The sequence below is a fragment of the Amphiura filiformis genome, chromosome 9 (assembly GCF_039555335.1).
Source record: "Amphiura filiformis chromosome 9, Afil_fr2py, whole genome shotgun sequence".
In the NCBI taxonomy this organism is placed as follows: Eukaryota; Metazoa; Echinodermata; class Ophiuroidea; order Amphilepidida; family Amphiuridae; genus Amphiura; species Amphiura filiformis.
The window spans coordinates 67,886,879-67,902,481 of NC_092636.1; the positions used below are offsets into that span (position 1 = coordinate 67,886,879).

A 15,603-nucleotide genomic window follows, 5' to 3' on the forward strand; every position below is an offset into this window, starting at 1 on the left:
CATTCCATCAATTGGGAGGACTCAAAAGTCATCGACAGAGAAGCTGACAAGACCACTAGGTGGCTGAAAGAAGCCATCTGGATACGCCGAAAAGGAAAAGACACTCTAAACAAGGACGAGGGGCCCTACTCACTCAACAACATCTTTGACCAACTCATCACGCCCTCTATAGAGGTTCCTGTTGCCTATAAAAGGAAGCAGTCAGATGTGATGGGTTGCCAGTCTGAAGAAACCACTAGTGTAGTGGTGAAACGTCACTAAAAATGTGAGTTTAACATCTTCATTTTTCTTGGATTTGCATAAAACGAACTATGTTAACAGTGAAACCCACACATTGTTTCTAAAATTTCAGTTATAACTTTTGAATGAAGATTTATGAGAAGTTCTATCTGACTATAGCGTTCTATGGCCTTACAAATGTATACTATAAGAAGTAACCTAACCTAAGAAGTAACCTACCAGAAAAACAAAATAAGGTATATGCAAAAGCGGCCCAAAAAGGGGTTTTCCACCATTAAAAAAAAGCCCCTCCTCCTTCCTTATTTTTCAAAAACCTAGACGCTAAACATGTATTTTTTTTTAATTCGGCCTTATTGCTTGTGTTTTTACCCATCAAGTTAAATGGAATAGTCCAATTCCTCCAATGTCCACTTGAGTAGTCAATGGCAACCATATCAATTAACTCTCTGTGCATGAAGTTGTTGCATAGGTTATCAATTATTATAAATGTGTGCTCATATGCATGACTGGTCAAATCTTTCCTGCCTGGAAGTGGGCCAAACTTTTCCATATAAATGGTGCTTGGGTCAGTGCAGAGAAGACATGAGACATCTTCTCTGGGTCAGTGCCATTCCTTGAATAGATGCAATAACTACTGGTCAACACTTCAGAGTCTCATGGTGTTTCTCTTCAAATTTGTCATCAACAGGTATGTTTAAATTATCATTCAAATGTTCTAATATAAATTTTCTATTAAGGGAAGGGGTATTAACGTTTGGACAGTATTTATTGTGGGACATTAGAGCACATCAGACATATTGAATTGCATTCTGAATACTGAAGAATGTCCTTCTGATATCAAATAATTTTGATTTTTTGAAATTCGCAATGTAATACACATTTTATGGCAAATCATTAAAAATTGATATTTTTGATATTTAACAGTACTTGAAGTAAACTTTATAAATCTGATGGTTTATACTTAAAGTGTATGTAAGTGGGATGAAAAGCCGACGATCAATTGAAAATTTTGACCTTTCGTATTGAAGATATGGATTTTTTATCCCAAAACACCAAAAAAAAATTAGGTCTTTTTGGGAAAAAAAATCCATATCTTCAATATAAAAGGTCAAAATTTTCAATTGATCGTCGGCTTTTCCTCCCAGCTACATACACTTTAAGAATATATCATTAGATTTATAAAATTTATTTCGGACTGTTATATATCAAAAATTTGAAAAATATCAAATTTTAATAATTTGTCATAAAATTTGTATTATATCGTGAATTTCAAAAATGAAAATTATTTGATATCAGAAAGACATGCTTCGTATTCAGAATGCAATTCGATACGTCTGAGGTGCTCTCATGTCCCACAAAAATACTGTCGAAACGCCATAAACGCTCATTCTAGATCCCTTAAAGGAAGTCTCTGGCAATCACAACATATGCCTTATATGTTACAAAAACAATTATGAAGCACAAATCACATGCTTTTATTTAAAACAATCTTACATTGATCATGAAAACGACTAAAAACAGCCATCTCTTGAGAAAGGCGCAGGATTGGTTGTTTTAGTAAATTTCCTATACTTAAGGTATAGGGAAATTTTACATTTCGCCACATATATAAATTTTACAAATAGCACAAATAGCTAGAAGTAAATGCAAAAGACAAGGGTTCAAAGGGCTTTAACATACTGGCCATATAAGCAATTTTGAACTTAGATTATTTTTCTCATATCCTAGTTGCTTCCAATGATCGCTATTTGTGCAATTTGTGCAATTGGTGGAAAGGGCTTTAAGGTGCCGACTATATAAGCAATTATGACATTGATCGCCAAGTCCCTTCTAGCCGTCAGCAATCTGTGCAATTTATGCAATTTTGAACTTAGATTATTTTTCTCATATCCTAGTTGCTTCCAATGATCGCTATTTGTGCAATTTGTGCAATTGGTGGAAAGGGCTTTAACGTGCCGACTATATAAGCAATTATGACATTGATCGCCAAGTCCCTTCTAGCCGTCAGCAATTTGTGCAATTTATGCAATTTTGAACTTAGATTATTTTTCTCATATCCTAGTTGCTTCCAATGATCGCTATTTGTGCAATTTGTGCAATTGGTGGAAAGGGCTTTAACGTGCCGACTATATAAGCAATTATGACATTGATCGCTAAGTCCCTTCTAGCCGTCAGCAATTTGTGCAATTTATGCAATTTTGAACTTAGATTATTTTTCTCATATCCTAGTTGCTTCCAATGATCGCTATTTGTGCAATTTGTGCAATTGGTGGAAAGGGCTTTAACGTGCCGACTATATAAGCAATTATGACATTGATCGGAAATCGCTTCTAGCCGTCAGCAATTTGTGCAATTTATGCAATTTTGAACTTAGATTATTTTTCTCATATCCTAGTTGCTTCCAATGATCGCTATTTGTGCAATTTGTGCAATTGGTGGAAAGGGCTTTAACGTGCCGACTATATGAGAAATTATGACATTGATTGCCAAGTCCATTCTAGTCGTCAGCAATTTGTGCAATTTATGCAATTACCCCCCCCCCCCTTGCAAAAAAGTCCACTGTTTCAAAACCGAGTTGACTTGCTGTAAAAATCTTAATTAAACTTGTGGGACTTGTTGTAACTTCGCCGGCAGGACTTGCTGTAAATTATAACTCGCTAGCAAACCTTGTGGTAAACATTTTAACTCGCCGGCAGGACTTGCTGTATGATGATGACACTGATGATAATGATGATGATGATGATGATGATGATGACGATAATGATGATGATGATGTTGACGACGATGATGATGATAATGATAATGATGATGACGATGATTACGCTATTAGCGGGAATAAGGGCTAAATCAACCGGGAAATTTTGTGTATTAGCATTCCCCAACTAAGCCTAAGCATAATGACAAAATGAATGAAGGTGTCATTTTATTAGCGTTATTGAAATTAGGGGAGCCCCGAAAAGTTGAGTGTTACCGATGCCTCAGATTCAGTATGAACATAATATGAGTATAATATCATCACACTGCCGACGCAGCTTTTGACACATCAAAGTTCTGCCGACACATCAAAGTTCCCATTTGGGCACCCATTCTTTTTTTAAAGGAATTTTTATTGTCATATGTTTGTGTGAAGAAAACATGGCTTTCTTGTGTTGTTTTAGAAAGTTATTGATCAGAATATTATTGATATGTATGCATTTTTTTAAACAGATCTGAGTAAGGCTTGATCATGCGTTTAGTCATCTTAGACGATTATGACAAAACCAGTGAATGGGCAGCCAAATATGTGAGGAATCGCATGTTAGATTTCAAACCAGGTCCTGACAAATATTTTGTTCTAGGACTTACAACAGGTTTGTTGTGGATTTTCCATTATTTCAATTTGTTCATTTGTTTATTCCATCATTCATTCTTTCCTTTCTCCCTTCTCTCTCATTTTTACTCTCCATCACATTCATGTCTTATCTCTTTGACTTATTGAATATTAATCCCAACTCCCTTTCTGATTTTTGCGTAAGTGGAAGGAAGAAAGGAAAGAAGATGAATAAAGTTGTTTTCTCGATCTGCACAGGTTTTGAGCCACCGATCTCTTGGGTGCCAACCAGCAGACTGGGGAAAGCAAACCATGCATGTAACCATTGCCCGGCCAACGTTTTTGTGTGTAAACCAGTCACATCACATACAGACCTACAAGTTCAATACCATTTTAAACAAACATGTTTCACATACAGAGCTGTAACGTTAATACCATGTCACACATTGGTACTCGAAAGATTGGCATGTACAATTCACAAAATTTAAGTGTCTTCTACACAAAAAATACCCTTTGAGGAAAATTAATTTAGCAATAGATAAGTTTGAGGTAAATCTAAAACCAGTATTGTATAGTTCTGTATGTGAAACACTTTTATTCGTTTTCATATACATTTTGTAGAACTGTATGTGATGTGACCGACGGATGTAGTTTTGTAGGATTACACAATCATATCATGTGGCATGCAGAGCCCTGCAGTCGCTTTGTGCTGTATTGTTTTGTATAGTCTAGTAACGTTAGGGACTTAGGGTTGATATAATGCAGTTTATCTCTTATCTCTAAACATGTTATAAGGGGACTCCGGCAATCATAACATTATGCCTTATATGTTAGAAAAATAATTATCAAGCACGAATCACATTGTTTTATTTAAAACAAACTCATATTGACCATAAAACAAATAAAACAGTCGGCTCTCAACACGCGATATTCAAAATTCCCAGCGCGAAATTGTCTAAGTGCAATGGCGTAATGGTTATTTGTGTTCAATTGTCGTCAGCCTTCATTGTATTACTGGAGCGTCATTGCACTCGGCGCCGGGAATTTTGAATATCGCGTGTTGAGAAACGGATGTTTTTATTCGTTTTATGGTCACTATGAGTTTGTTTTAAATAAAACCACGTGATTCGTGCTTGATAATTATTTTTCTAACATATAAGGAATTATCTTGTGATTGCCGGAGACTTCCTTTACGGGATGGGGTATGAACGTTTGGACAGTATTTATTGTGGGACATTAGATTGAATTGCATTCTGAATACGAAGAATGTCCTTCTGATATCAAATAATTTTGATTTTTTGAAATTAGCAATGTAATACACATTTTATGGCAAATCATTAAAATGGATATTTTTGATATTTAACAGTACTCGAAGTAAACTTTATAAATCTGATGATTTATACTTAAAGTGTATGTAGGTGGGACGAAAAGCCGACGATCAATTGAAAATTTTGACCTTTCGTATTGAAGATATGGATTTTTTCCCCCAAAACACCAAAAAAATGAGGTCTTTTGGGAAAAAATCCATATCTTCAATATGAAAGGTCAAAATTTCAATTGATCGCAGCTTTTCCTCCCAGCTACATACACTTTAAGAATATATCATTAGATTTATAAAATTTACTTCGAGGACTGTTATATATCAAAATGTGAAAAATATCAAATTTTAATAATTTGTCAATTGTCATAAAATTTGTAATATATCGTGAATTTCAAAAAATGAAAATTATTTGATATCAGAAAGACATTCTTCGTATTCAGAATGCAATTCGATATGTCTGATGTGCTCTCATGTCCCACAAAAAATACTGTCGAAATGCTCAAAACACTCATTCCAGATCCCTTAAATGATTACTTTTTCAAATATTTACTTCACTTCTCTTAAAGCCATATTGTAACATTTCCATAAAAATAGATAAAGGCGATTTAAAAAAAAACCCTGTTCTACAGGCCCGACTGACCCAGATTTTGAACAAATTGGGAAACAAATTTTTCCTGTACAAATGAATCGACCGACCGACCCCACTTGAAAAGTCTGTCCGCCCGTAGAACAGAGTTTCTTTTTTTAAATCGCCTAAGTATTTCTTTTTCCAGAAAATGTTAGCTTTTTTTGTCAGATATGTTCCCTTTTAATTGCAAGCTGAACAACTGAGGTAAAGCAAGGAAAATCGGAATTTACTACCAGCGTCAATGCATGTTACTCCGTCAGTTGTGCTATGCTAAGGTCCTTTGATGTGTGTGTATGACCATCCCGCGCACCATGTACGGGCTGTGTTATGACTAATATACACGTTCGACTAATATTTCCATGATAATAATAAACCATCTTGTTCAGACGGTTTATTCAAAATCTCGGATTTTGACAAAACTACAGGACCTTAAGTCTTGATTTTTGTGTAAAAAACAGAATTTGAAAAAAATATTGAGGGCTTCCTCCTCAGCAGATAATAATACTCCTTTAATTTGTACAAATATCTATTTGTTGATTTTTTTAGGTGCTACTCCAAAGGGTATGTACAAGAAGCTGGTTGAATTCTACAAAGAAGGTGTGCTGTCCTTCAAATATGTCAAGACATTTAACATGGATGAATATGTCAGTAAGTTGTAACTTGTACATTTTTCGATTGAAATGATTTATGATTGAGTAATTTAGGAACACATGTGACACTATATTACTTAGAATGGACTACAAAACGAAGAACCGCTAAGGTAGATCAATCAATTCTCGCTATTACATAATAAGGGCGCCAGCGGTTGCGATAATAATAAATGATGTATCATGGGAAAATCGTGATGTATCATGGGAAAAGGTCGACATCAAATCCGCGCATAATCTGAATATTACCATGCTATTACATAGGAACACGTGACAATATTTTTAGTTTGTCAATATAACGGTATTACACGCAAAATCGATAGAGAAAAATTAATTGTGCACATTTCAAATCACATTATTAAGTATTATTGAGTATCGATTAGTATGTAACACCTTTATTTTGACAAACTAAAAAATATTGTCACATGTTCCTATGTAATAGCATGGTAATATTCGTATTGCGCGGACTTGGATGTCGACCTTTTCCCATGATACATCACGATTACATCGCAAACCGATGGGTGTAAACTGACGAGAATTACTAGTACAAAGTTTTTAGGCATGATTATAGATGAAAATTTGACATGGAAATCTCATATTGAAAAAGTTTGCCAGTTATGTTCCAAAAATCTGGGTGTCTTGAACAAAGTCAAGCACTTCTTGCCCAAAAATTCATGGTATCAATTATACAGGGTGTAACAATAAAATTTGTACAATTTTGACAGTAGAATGGCACAAGTATGCCGCTTATGTTTCGGTTTGATATTTATATGTATATCACGATAATTTCTTTAGCCATCAGATAAGCTTTATTTCAATACAATCGATGGTAGATAAGTGGAGATATGGCCAATTATGTAACCTAGTCTTAAAACCGCTTGGGCGACTTTTGTCTAAGTGTTACAAAAGTGACTGAATAGAGTTGAACCACGGACCAGTTGGACGGTGCTCTAATGATATGTAGTTTTAAACAATGGGGTATTCGAAGTGGTAAAAATGATTACATAATAGAATATCTCCTTGAATTTTTGAAAGTCACAACTAAGCACTGACATAACAACCTCATTTACTAGAAATCGTGGCTGTAGCTCAACAACTTCAACCCCAATTCACGTTGGAAGAGCGTGTTTTATGGTTGTGATATTAAGCTAGCACATGGAGTCAAGCAGAAACCATACGATTGTTTATTTTATAGCTCATTTTCCAAACTCACATCTTCCATCAAGGCAGAAGTATGTAAAATTTGTTAACAGAAATGCTGGCATTAGTGGTCGCCCCAGAACAGCTAGAAACCCAGCTGAACTTAATTTCAAATTGTTTTGTACTTATGGATGCAAAACCTGTTCTCAGTTTTACCAATATCTCAGGGATATGAGAAATTACTTTATTATTTGAAAGAAATAATGACTTAATTTATAGATTTTAAAGAAATATCATATTATTATTAAGTTCATGTTAATTATACGAAGAAACACCACTTATAATTCTTTTGTGTCAGTTCTTTGATGTTTAATGCACGCGAAGCATATCTCACGCGGTTCAAACTTGATTATCAAACATGGCAAAAGTGGCCCAACATGTTTTCTGGACGATTTAATTAATCGGACATAAATTTTGAACCCAAGCTAGTAAAGAAACCAACTAAACGTCTTCTTTTAGCCAAGATAGTACTGATTGTATTGCATATAACATTTGTGCCATAACTCTTTTAGTTTTTGCATGAGAAGTCTTAATGCAATTGTATAAATTTTATTGTTACACCCTGTAGTGTTCTTTTATCTTACCTTATTATATGGAATATTGTTATGGGGTAATGCATCTGTGACCTATCTAACGAAAGTATTCAAGCTTCAAAAACGGGCTATCAGAATAGTATCAAACAGCTCATACTTGTGTCATACAAAACCATTGTTTGAAAAATATAATACTCTGAACATTTTTCAAATATATAATAAAGAGCTGGGTATTTTCATGTATAAAGTACAAGAAGGGTTTACTTCCGTCATCATTTGATCATGTATTTACTGAATTAGGAAGCTTCCATGAATATGATACTAGATACAAAACAAATTTCCGACATGAAATTCATAAAATTAAAACTGTTTTTAACACAGGACCAAAATTATGGAACAGTTTACCTCAATCAGTTAAAGATGCAATAAATTTGAATTCTTTTAAGAAAGCTATCTCTTCTTTCCTAAGTAATACAAATGATAAAATGAGTAGTAGATAGTTGTGAGTCAGTAAATTGCCAGTTAATTATCACCATCATTGTTTTCCCTGGAAACGTTGCAGTTTGGCTGGGGAGGGGGGACGGTGAAGCTTATTTTGTCCTTGTTTATGGTGACATTTTGAAGTGTTTCGGCCTGGGGTTATGTTATCATTGAGTTTCATCTTATTTGTTCCAAGATTATCCTATACTTTCAATGTTTTAGTCCCCTAGTTTTCTTAGTAAGTACAGTTTGCAATTTCGTGTATTATCGTAAATTAATGCTAATTTACCCGTTGATTAGCCGTCATTTTTAATTAGCCGGTAAATTAACAACACTGACTTATTTACTTTTGTTTATCCTTTGTTTGTTAGGCCTCCGCACTTGTCTTGTTTTTAAATTGTTATGTGTGTGTGTTTAATTTCTTTTTGTAAGGTGGTGCAACACTTTTGCAGGCATTTGCCATTCGTTGCATCTCCTCCATCTTGTGTTTTTTAATAATTTTGGTGTTAATTAAGTATTATTTGTATTTTTGATGGAAATAAATTGAATTGAATATATGTTGTAATGGGTTGTGGAATTCTTGGAAAATTAACTGCTAATTTGGAAATTTTGATGGGTATTTAATTAAGAGTGATCCACCTGGCTGAGGGATCGGGTTTGTGGTGTTTAATTGTAACTTATATCACGATCTTGTACCCAATTGGATGGCTAATAAAAAATATGCATATTCCGCTAGCTTTACCTCATTATTTTGTATTCAGTAACATATATGCGAACGTTGTCTCATTCGCCGATGAGCAGATATATTTTTTTTTCCCAAAAAGGCATTGCAAAATTTGGTATCTGCTTCAGAAGTAGGCCTATATGTAAAAAGAATTCTGATCATTTGCCTAATGAGATGCAGAAGACCACTAAAGTGAATATTATGAGAGGCCCTAATAACAAATCATGTAGAAGCCTTTACATAGATTATCATCATGTGAAGAAAGAGAAAGAAATTAACTAGAAATAACAACAAGAAGTTTAAAAATCATCAACAACCTTTATAGTAATACTTCCACCTAACTTACAAGTAAAATTGCTACATACCATAGACCTGGAAATATGAACAACTACACCAGGGCTCTGCAAATAGCGGTGCACGGCTGCACGCGCCACTTGTGGCGTGCCATGGCTTCCCAAGTGGCACGCATATGGTTTAGATTTAAAAAAAAAATCAAAAAATAAAATCAAAATAAAATCAAACCCTTTGATCAAACTTCACATCCAGCAGGAATATCTCCAATATTCTACATTTCAATATAAACTTTTCGGCCTGCGATAATGACTGCTTCAAGTGACTTTCTTTTATTTATGATTTAGCAAAGGAATAAATACTATTATGCATGATGTATATATCGATGATGTATTTTCTTGACATTTTATATAGGTAAAATTAACTGACGGCATAATAATATGCCCTGCCTGACTGCCATTCTGCCCAAAATATGTCCTCTACCGACGGCTAAAATAGTACAAAATATGTTGCATCAAATCATCTATTTGAGGAAGCCTGAACTACACACTTACAAAAATGGGAAATCAGTCCACAAGTGGATCAAATCCAAGTCTTTCTCAAAAGAAATCTGACCCCAACATAACATGACCTACTTTGATTTCCAGATTATAACTTGTCACCACTTTAACATTTAATTTACAGATTGTCCTAGGGAACATCCACAAAGCATGCATTCAAAAATGTGGGATAACCTGTTCAAACATGTAGATATACTTCCTGAGAATGTTCACATTTTCGATGGAAATACATTGGATCTAGACAAAGAATGCATGGAATGTGAAGAGAAGATAGAGGCTGCTGGAGGGATTGAGTTGTTTATTGGAGGTAAAGTGGTGGTAATTAATAACTGCTTCAGTTGTTTGAAGAGTATTATGAAACATTTTGCCTTTGGAACTAAGAAATAGGGTGAGAGGCGTAGCCCTGAGGGATATACCGACTAATACATGCGGCAGATTGGTCTATTATTTGGTGACATTTCAAAATGACCCCCAATAAAAAAAAGTTTGTCTACGAAGACAGCATGCATAATGTGTTTGAATTTTGGCACATTAGTTTCCCCCATGTCTCAATGATGTTTTAGGACATTCGAAGGAGAGACCTTATGGTAGCATGAGTCATGTGTCCATGCGTAGGTGTTTGGCGGCAAACGAGGACACATACTCGCACTTCTAGTACATGTACCTTGTAGTAGTACTGAGCATAGTGGCCAGTACAGAATTCGGTTGAAAATTGTCAATTTCAGTCAAAACATTTGTGAGTAAGTTAGGTCGAACAAAATGAATTGTTTGTCTCATCATTACCCATGGTACGGTACTTGAAAATCAGTATGTGTTTTTTTAATTTAATTTGTTACAATTCAACAACACCAAGTAGCTATAGTCTCTCAATATAATGAAATTCTATTGTGTGTTTACTTTTTCGAAGTTGCCAATTCGATCAGAAATCCCGAGGAAAAATACCGAGGCCCAAAACAAAACCCGACAATTTCACACAATGACCTCAAAATAGATGGTGCAAAGTTATTATTGTCATTCATTACCGTCGTATCTAATATTTTGAAGAAATCAAAATGGCATTTTATGCCATAAAACGCTGTTAAATATAACCAGTTTTCATCATTGTTGTAACCTACCCTACAAAGAAATCAACCAGGCGAATATAACATTCGCGCCAACAAGAGCTACCAATCACAGAAGCGCGACGGCATCGTGTAGGCGTGTGCGTTGCCATAACGTGTAGCTTATACACGCACGCTCGCGCAGAAGTCATTGTTGCGCGTCCGGAGTCATTGTGAGTTATTAATGACCTCGCAATTAGTGCGCGGTCAGGCAATCAATTTCTTTTGATTGGATTACAGGCTTCGCGTATATTAATGAGGTTATGAATTATTTTTATTATTATGTGAATGCATTTTGTAAGTCCTTTGTTGTTTCTATTCACTGACAAGCTTCTTAAATTCAGCTGTCTCATATTTTGATACAGGAGTTGGCCCAGATGGTCACATAGCTTGCAATGGACCAGGATCTAGCCTTGTGTCCAGATCACGAGTGACGAAACGTACTGCGCATCAGGATGTAATTGCTGCACAAGCTAGGTTCTTCGATGGAGATTTATCCAAAGTCCCAACATTGGCACTTACGGTCGGTATGGGAACAGTCATGGATGCCAGAGAGGTGAGGGACACTCAAATATAAAACGCATCTACGTGAAAGCTATAATGTACGATCTTTTTAAAATGAATTTCGTTAATTTTTTCCAACCTTATTAGCATTTGTAATGATTACACATACCCAAAATCAAGCTTAATTGGAATGCGTCAAATTGTTGTTTGTAGGACAATGGAGCAATTTGTAAGTGGCCAAGATATTAAGTGGGTTTTCTTTCATTTTACAAAAACCATGAACATGTTTTTGAACCGTTTTTTTTTCATGTACTTTTGTTCAATTGAATCTTCAGTCCTGTCAACTGTAATGTTCCTCTCATGATATTGCTAAAATGTATCTTTTAATTGGTTTTATCACAGGAAGATAAGATTTTTCTATTTTCTGTTTAAATTACATGACAAACAGGCAATGATCCTGGTAACCGGAGCCCACAAATCCCTTGCACTGCACCATGCAGTGGAGCAAGGGGTCAATCATATGTGGCCAGTATCAGCTTTCCAACAACACCCTCAAGCCATCATCATATGCGATGAGGATGCAACGCTTGAGTTGCGTGTGAAAACGGTCAAGTATTTCAAAGGTTTCATGCCTATTCACAACAAACTAGTGGCGGATTCAGAAGATTTCAATGAGATTCATCAACAAAAAAATAAGTAATGACCAGACCAGCTTCATGAAATTTCAGCATTATCAAGGACAGATGTTTCAAATGAACAAATTATTCAGAAGAGTCTGGAAAATCTTATCTGCTACAAACTCTATGCATTTATGAACCATCAAAGACGGGTGATCTGCTAGTTAAGCAAATTTGTCAGTAAAATTAACAAAGAATGGGTATACAAGCTGTATTAAAATGATTGGTACCCATATGGCCATTTCAAAGTCATCAGGGATCATCCTATGTCAAATAGTAAAGACTGTAGGATTTTCATGAATTTCTGAAATTACGTCCAATTGAAAATATTCAGAATTTTTTTCAAGGACACCAGGAGTCAACTGAGGTCAAAATAGTGTTTGCTAAAATGTAGCTTTACAATGTTCAAGGTGATCACAAAAGCAGGTGAGACTCTTGGTTTGAGAACCAACTTGTAGTAAATATAGGTTGTTTCTTCTACTATATTACTTGTAATTGTTTGTAAGTAAATATAGTATGCATGCAGGGATGTGAGAGAGGCTCCAGGCTGGTATCATAAATACAGGGTGTCCCAGAAAAAAATACTGAGTGAATAAAATTGAAAATAAGTCGAGAAATAGACATCAGAATCAAAAAATTTAAAATGTAGCCCATAGCCTATTTTATTGTGCATAACATACAAAAATTTATTTGATTCAGTTGACTGGTTGTGAAGAAATTAACGATTACATAATGTGCGCATCAATGCAGCTCATTCCAAGTTTGACCAACAGACGCTTTTTTTACTCGCTCACCGCTTCCTAAAGATTGTGTATCTCATTAAATTTAGTCAATATTATCTATTTTATAATCCGACGGTGTTATGTTATTCATGCTATCACTGAAGATGAATAAAAATTTATCCGAGAAAACTTTTGATTTCTGCAATTGGAAGCTTTCCAACTTTAATTCTTTAAGTTGTGCAAATATGTTATATTTTATAAGAATGACAATGATCAAGTGCTTACAGCTTTATGTGTGATTTTTGATACCATGCAACATTAATGTTGAAGTTTTAAAAGATTTAAACTTTCCATTACAATTTCTTGGAAATATTCCAAAAAGTTTTGGTGAAATTGAAAAGGTGATGCAGGTGCCTTTTTTCCCAACATTTCAGAATTATATTTTTGGATTAAAGGTCCGTAACCCGATCGACAGCATCATCCCCCGATTTTTTTCATTGTTGATGAGGTTTTGGTATCACATAATAGATACTATTTTTCTCATTACTATCCTGAAATTTGACGCTCCAAGTCGATGTATTTCGAGAAATCATGAAACACAGCGGTTTTTACAGGTTACCAGTTTGTAAATAATAAAAATTACTTCGGATCATGGGTAGGGAATTAATTATGAACTTCAGTCTCCTCAACAGCTACTTTCGCTTTCAAGCGTCATACACATTCTGTGAAAAAAGTGAACTACGCTAAGTGCTGAGGAGACGGTCCGCCGTATATAATTAAAACAATTCCTTGGTGATCTCAGTTGGTTAAATAGCTCAATTGGTTAGCGCGCCATTCTTTTACCCGAGAGGTACCCGGTTCAAAACCCGGTATCGGAAGGTTTTTTTTTTCCTCTCCATTTTAACCCAAACTTTTTATATTCATTTGAAATGTACATATTGCAGGAAATATATTTTGTTTCCTTTTTTTCTGAAACGGTACGAAAAAACAAAACAAAAAACCCCAAATATTTTCCGCTCAATACGGGCCGGGCATTGTACAGCATGTCAGCATTCGTCATACTGAACGGAATTGTTGTTGTTGCTTGCCTGCCCAGAATGCAATTCACGATACAAGGTATTGGATTGCAAATTTGGCTATTTATTCACATTTACACTGAAAATGCTCTCGTTTTTTTTCACAAAGCAGCATAAAGGGGAGATATTTGATATTATTATGTAATTTTAAAGACAATCCATATCCAAAACCAATAGGGTTACCCCCTTTAATGAGATTATTAAATCGTATAATTTCTGTTATAACTGCACGTCCATCCAAGTCATGCGCTTTAGTCAAGGTTGGCGATGTTGCCTCTACAAGAGGAGATTCTGATGACGACGACAGATACAGTATACAGTAAAGGAAATTAAAATAAATTTATAACACACCATGCGATCTGAGACTTTTTTTTTTGGTTCTCCTAGATGTAATCCAGCGAGAACCTTTATAGAGAACCGGTTCTTGCGCATTTATAAGCCCTTGACAAGAACCTAAAAAGGTTCCATTCATATTTATTCGGCAAAATCGACAAGAACAATAATTATATAATCAATCACAAATTTAGCATAATGAAATACATGGATACAAGCAAAGACACCAAAAAGCCAAAATGCCAGGATAACCCATAAAGTCTAGCTGCAAATGTGTAAACTTATTTCCAATGGGGTCCTACATATCATAAAGACAAGACGGTGCCTGGGACGGAGGACAAAACAAGCAAAAGGACAGAAAGGAACAGGTTACACAAATGCAGCTGACTCTTGGGTTAACGCACTTCTGGCAAGGTGTTTTTTATGGCATATTTAAAAGTATTTTTGCCACATTTGATTGCGAACAAAAACGTAAATGCCGATGTTGTGTTGTTGTTTGGGTTTAGCGCCGCGCTGTGCTTTGTTTTCAATGGCTCCTGACCGGAAGTGACGTAGCTCCGGGGTCACCTATACCCTGCACAAACGACCAAGACCGAGTAGTCAAAATTAGACTCACTAAAGTTGTTTTTTTAAAACTTCTATGGTCGTGCCTGTACGTATCGCGTACACGAGCGTAAACGCAAAAGCAATAAATAATCACGCTGATTGGCTGATCAACGGACTTGACAACAAGCCGGTTGACCCATTGGTCGTCGGCACGGCGCGTAGTAGGCGACCTTGTCACTTCTACGCGATCGCAATTCACCAGCGCCGCACCCGACCACAGCACAGAAGTTTTAAAAACAACTTTAGTCCTCCGAATCCTTGATGCGCTAAATTCTGTGTTTACGCAGATGCAGACCCTAACCCAAACTCTAACCCCAAGTCGGCCCGGCGGTTGGAAATCACAGCCATGCAGCAGGCACTGCCACACAAGCCCACACATCATCACATGCACAGGCAGTGCTACACTACTGTACAGTGGCAGTGCAGAATTCTGCAGATGCCAAATTTTTGGCCGTTTTACACCGATTTCAGGTTTAAATGCCCAAATTGTCGCATGCGGACATTGTACAAACATATATGACTACTAAAAATTGCTCTTGTTACTCACAAATTAGTTGTCAAACTGCAGTATTTTCAATATTTTCAGGCCTGTTTTCTCCAAGTTTTCTTGTACGCGGTGGTTTAAATTAGAGAGAGCTCGTCACCAATTAA

At 35.6% G+C, this 15,603-nt stretch overlaps 2 protein-coding genes across 3 annotated transcripts in view; one reads left to right on the forward strand and one right to left on the reverse strand.

Moving 5' to 3' along the window:
- The window catches only part of LOC140161370 (protein arginine N-methyltransferase 9-like), a 55,240-nt gene extending 39,657 nt beyond the window's left edge, over positions 1 to 15,583 (reverse strand). The window contains exon 1 of one of the 2 annotated variants that reach the window (XM_072184880.1): positions 15,500 to 15,583. The gene's annotated coding sequence lies outside the window, so the exon portion shown is untranslated. The remainder of the gene's footprint in view (positions 1 to 15,499) is intronic. The other variant, XM_072184879.1, reaches the window with a different exon arrangement.
- Positions 727 to 13,406, forward strand: LOC140161373 (glucosamine-6-phosphate deaminase 2-like). The gene is made up of 6 exons (XM_072184883.1): positions 727 to 928; positions 3,448 to 3,590; positions 6,046 to 6,147; positions 10,059 to 10,241; positions 11,400 to 11,590; positions 11,987 to 13,406. The coding sequence occupies exons 2-6, from the start codon at positions 3,467 to 3,469 to the stop codon at positions 12,236 to 12,238; spliced, it is 852 nt and encodes a 283-aa protein (XP_072040984.1). The 5' UTR covers positions 727 to 928; positions 3,448 to 3,466; the 3' UTR covers positions 12,239 to 13,406.
- Positions 15,584 to 15,603: the final 20 nt, after the last annotated feature.

Coding starts and splice junctions, on each gene's coding strand:
- LOC140161373 (XM_072184883.1), top strand. CDS start 3,467: ATGCGTTTAGTCATCTTAGACGATTATGACAAAACCAGTGAATGGGCA. Junction 6,148..10,058: donor TAACATGGATGAATATGTCA/GTAAGTTGTAAC, acceptor TTTAATTTACAG/ATTGTCCTAGGGAACATCCA. Junction 10,242..11,399: donor GATTGAGTTGTTTATTGGAG/GTAAAGTGGTGG, acceptor ATTTTGATACAG/GAGTTGGCCCAGATGGTCAC.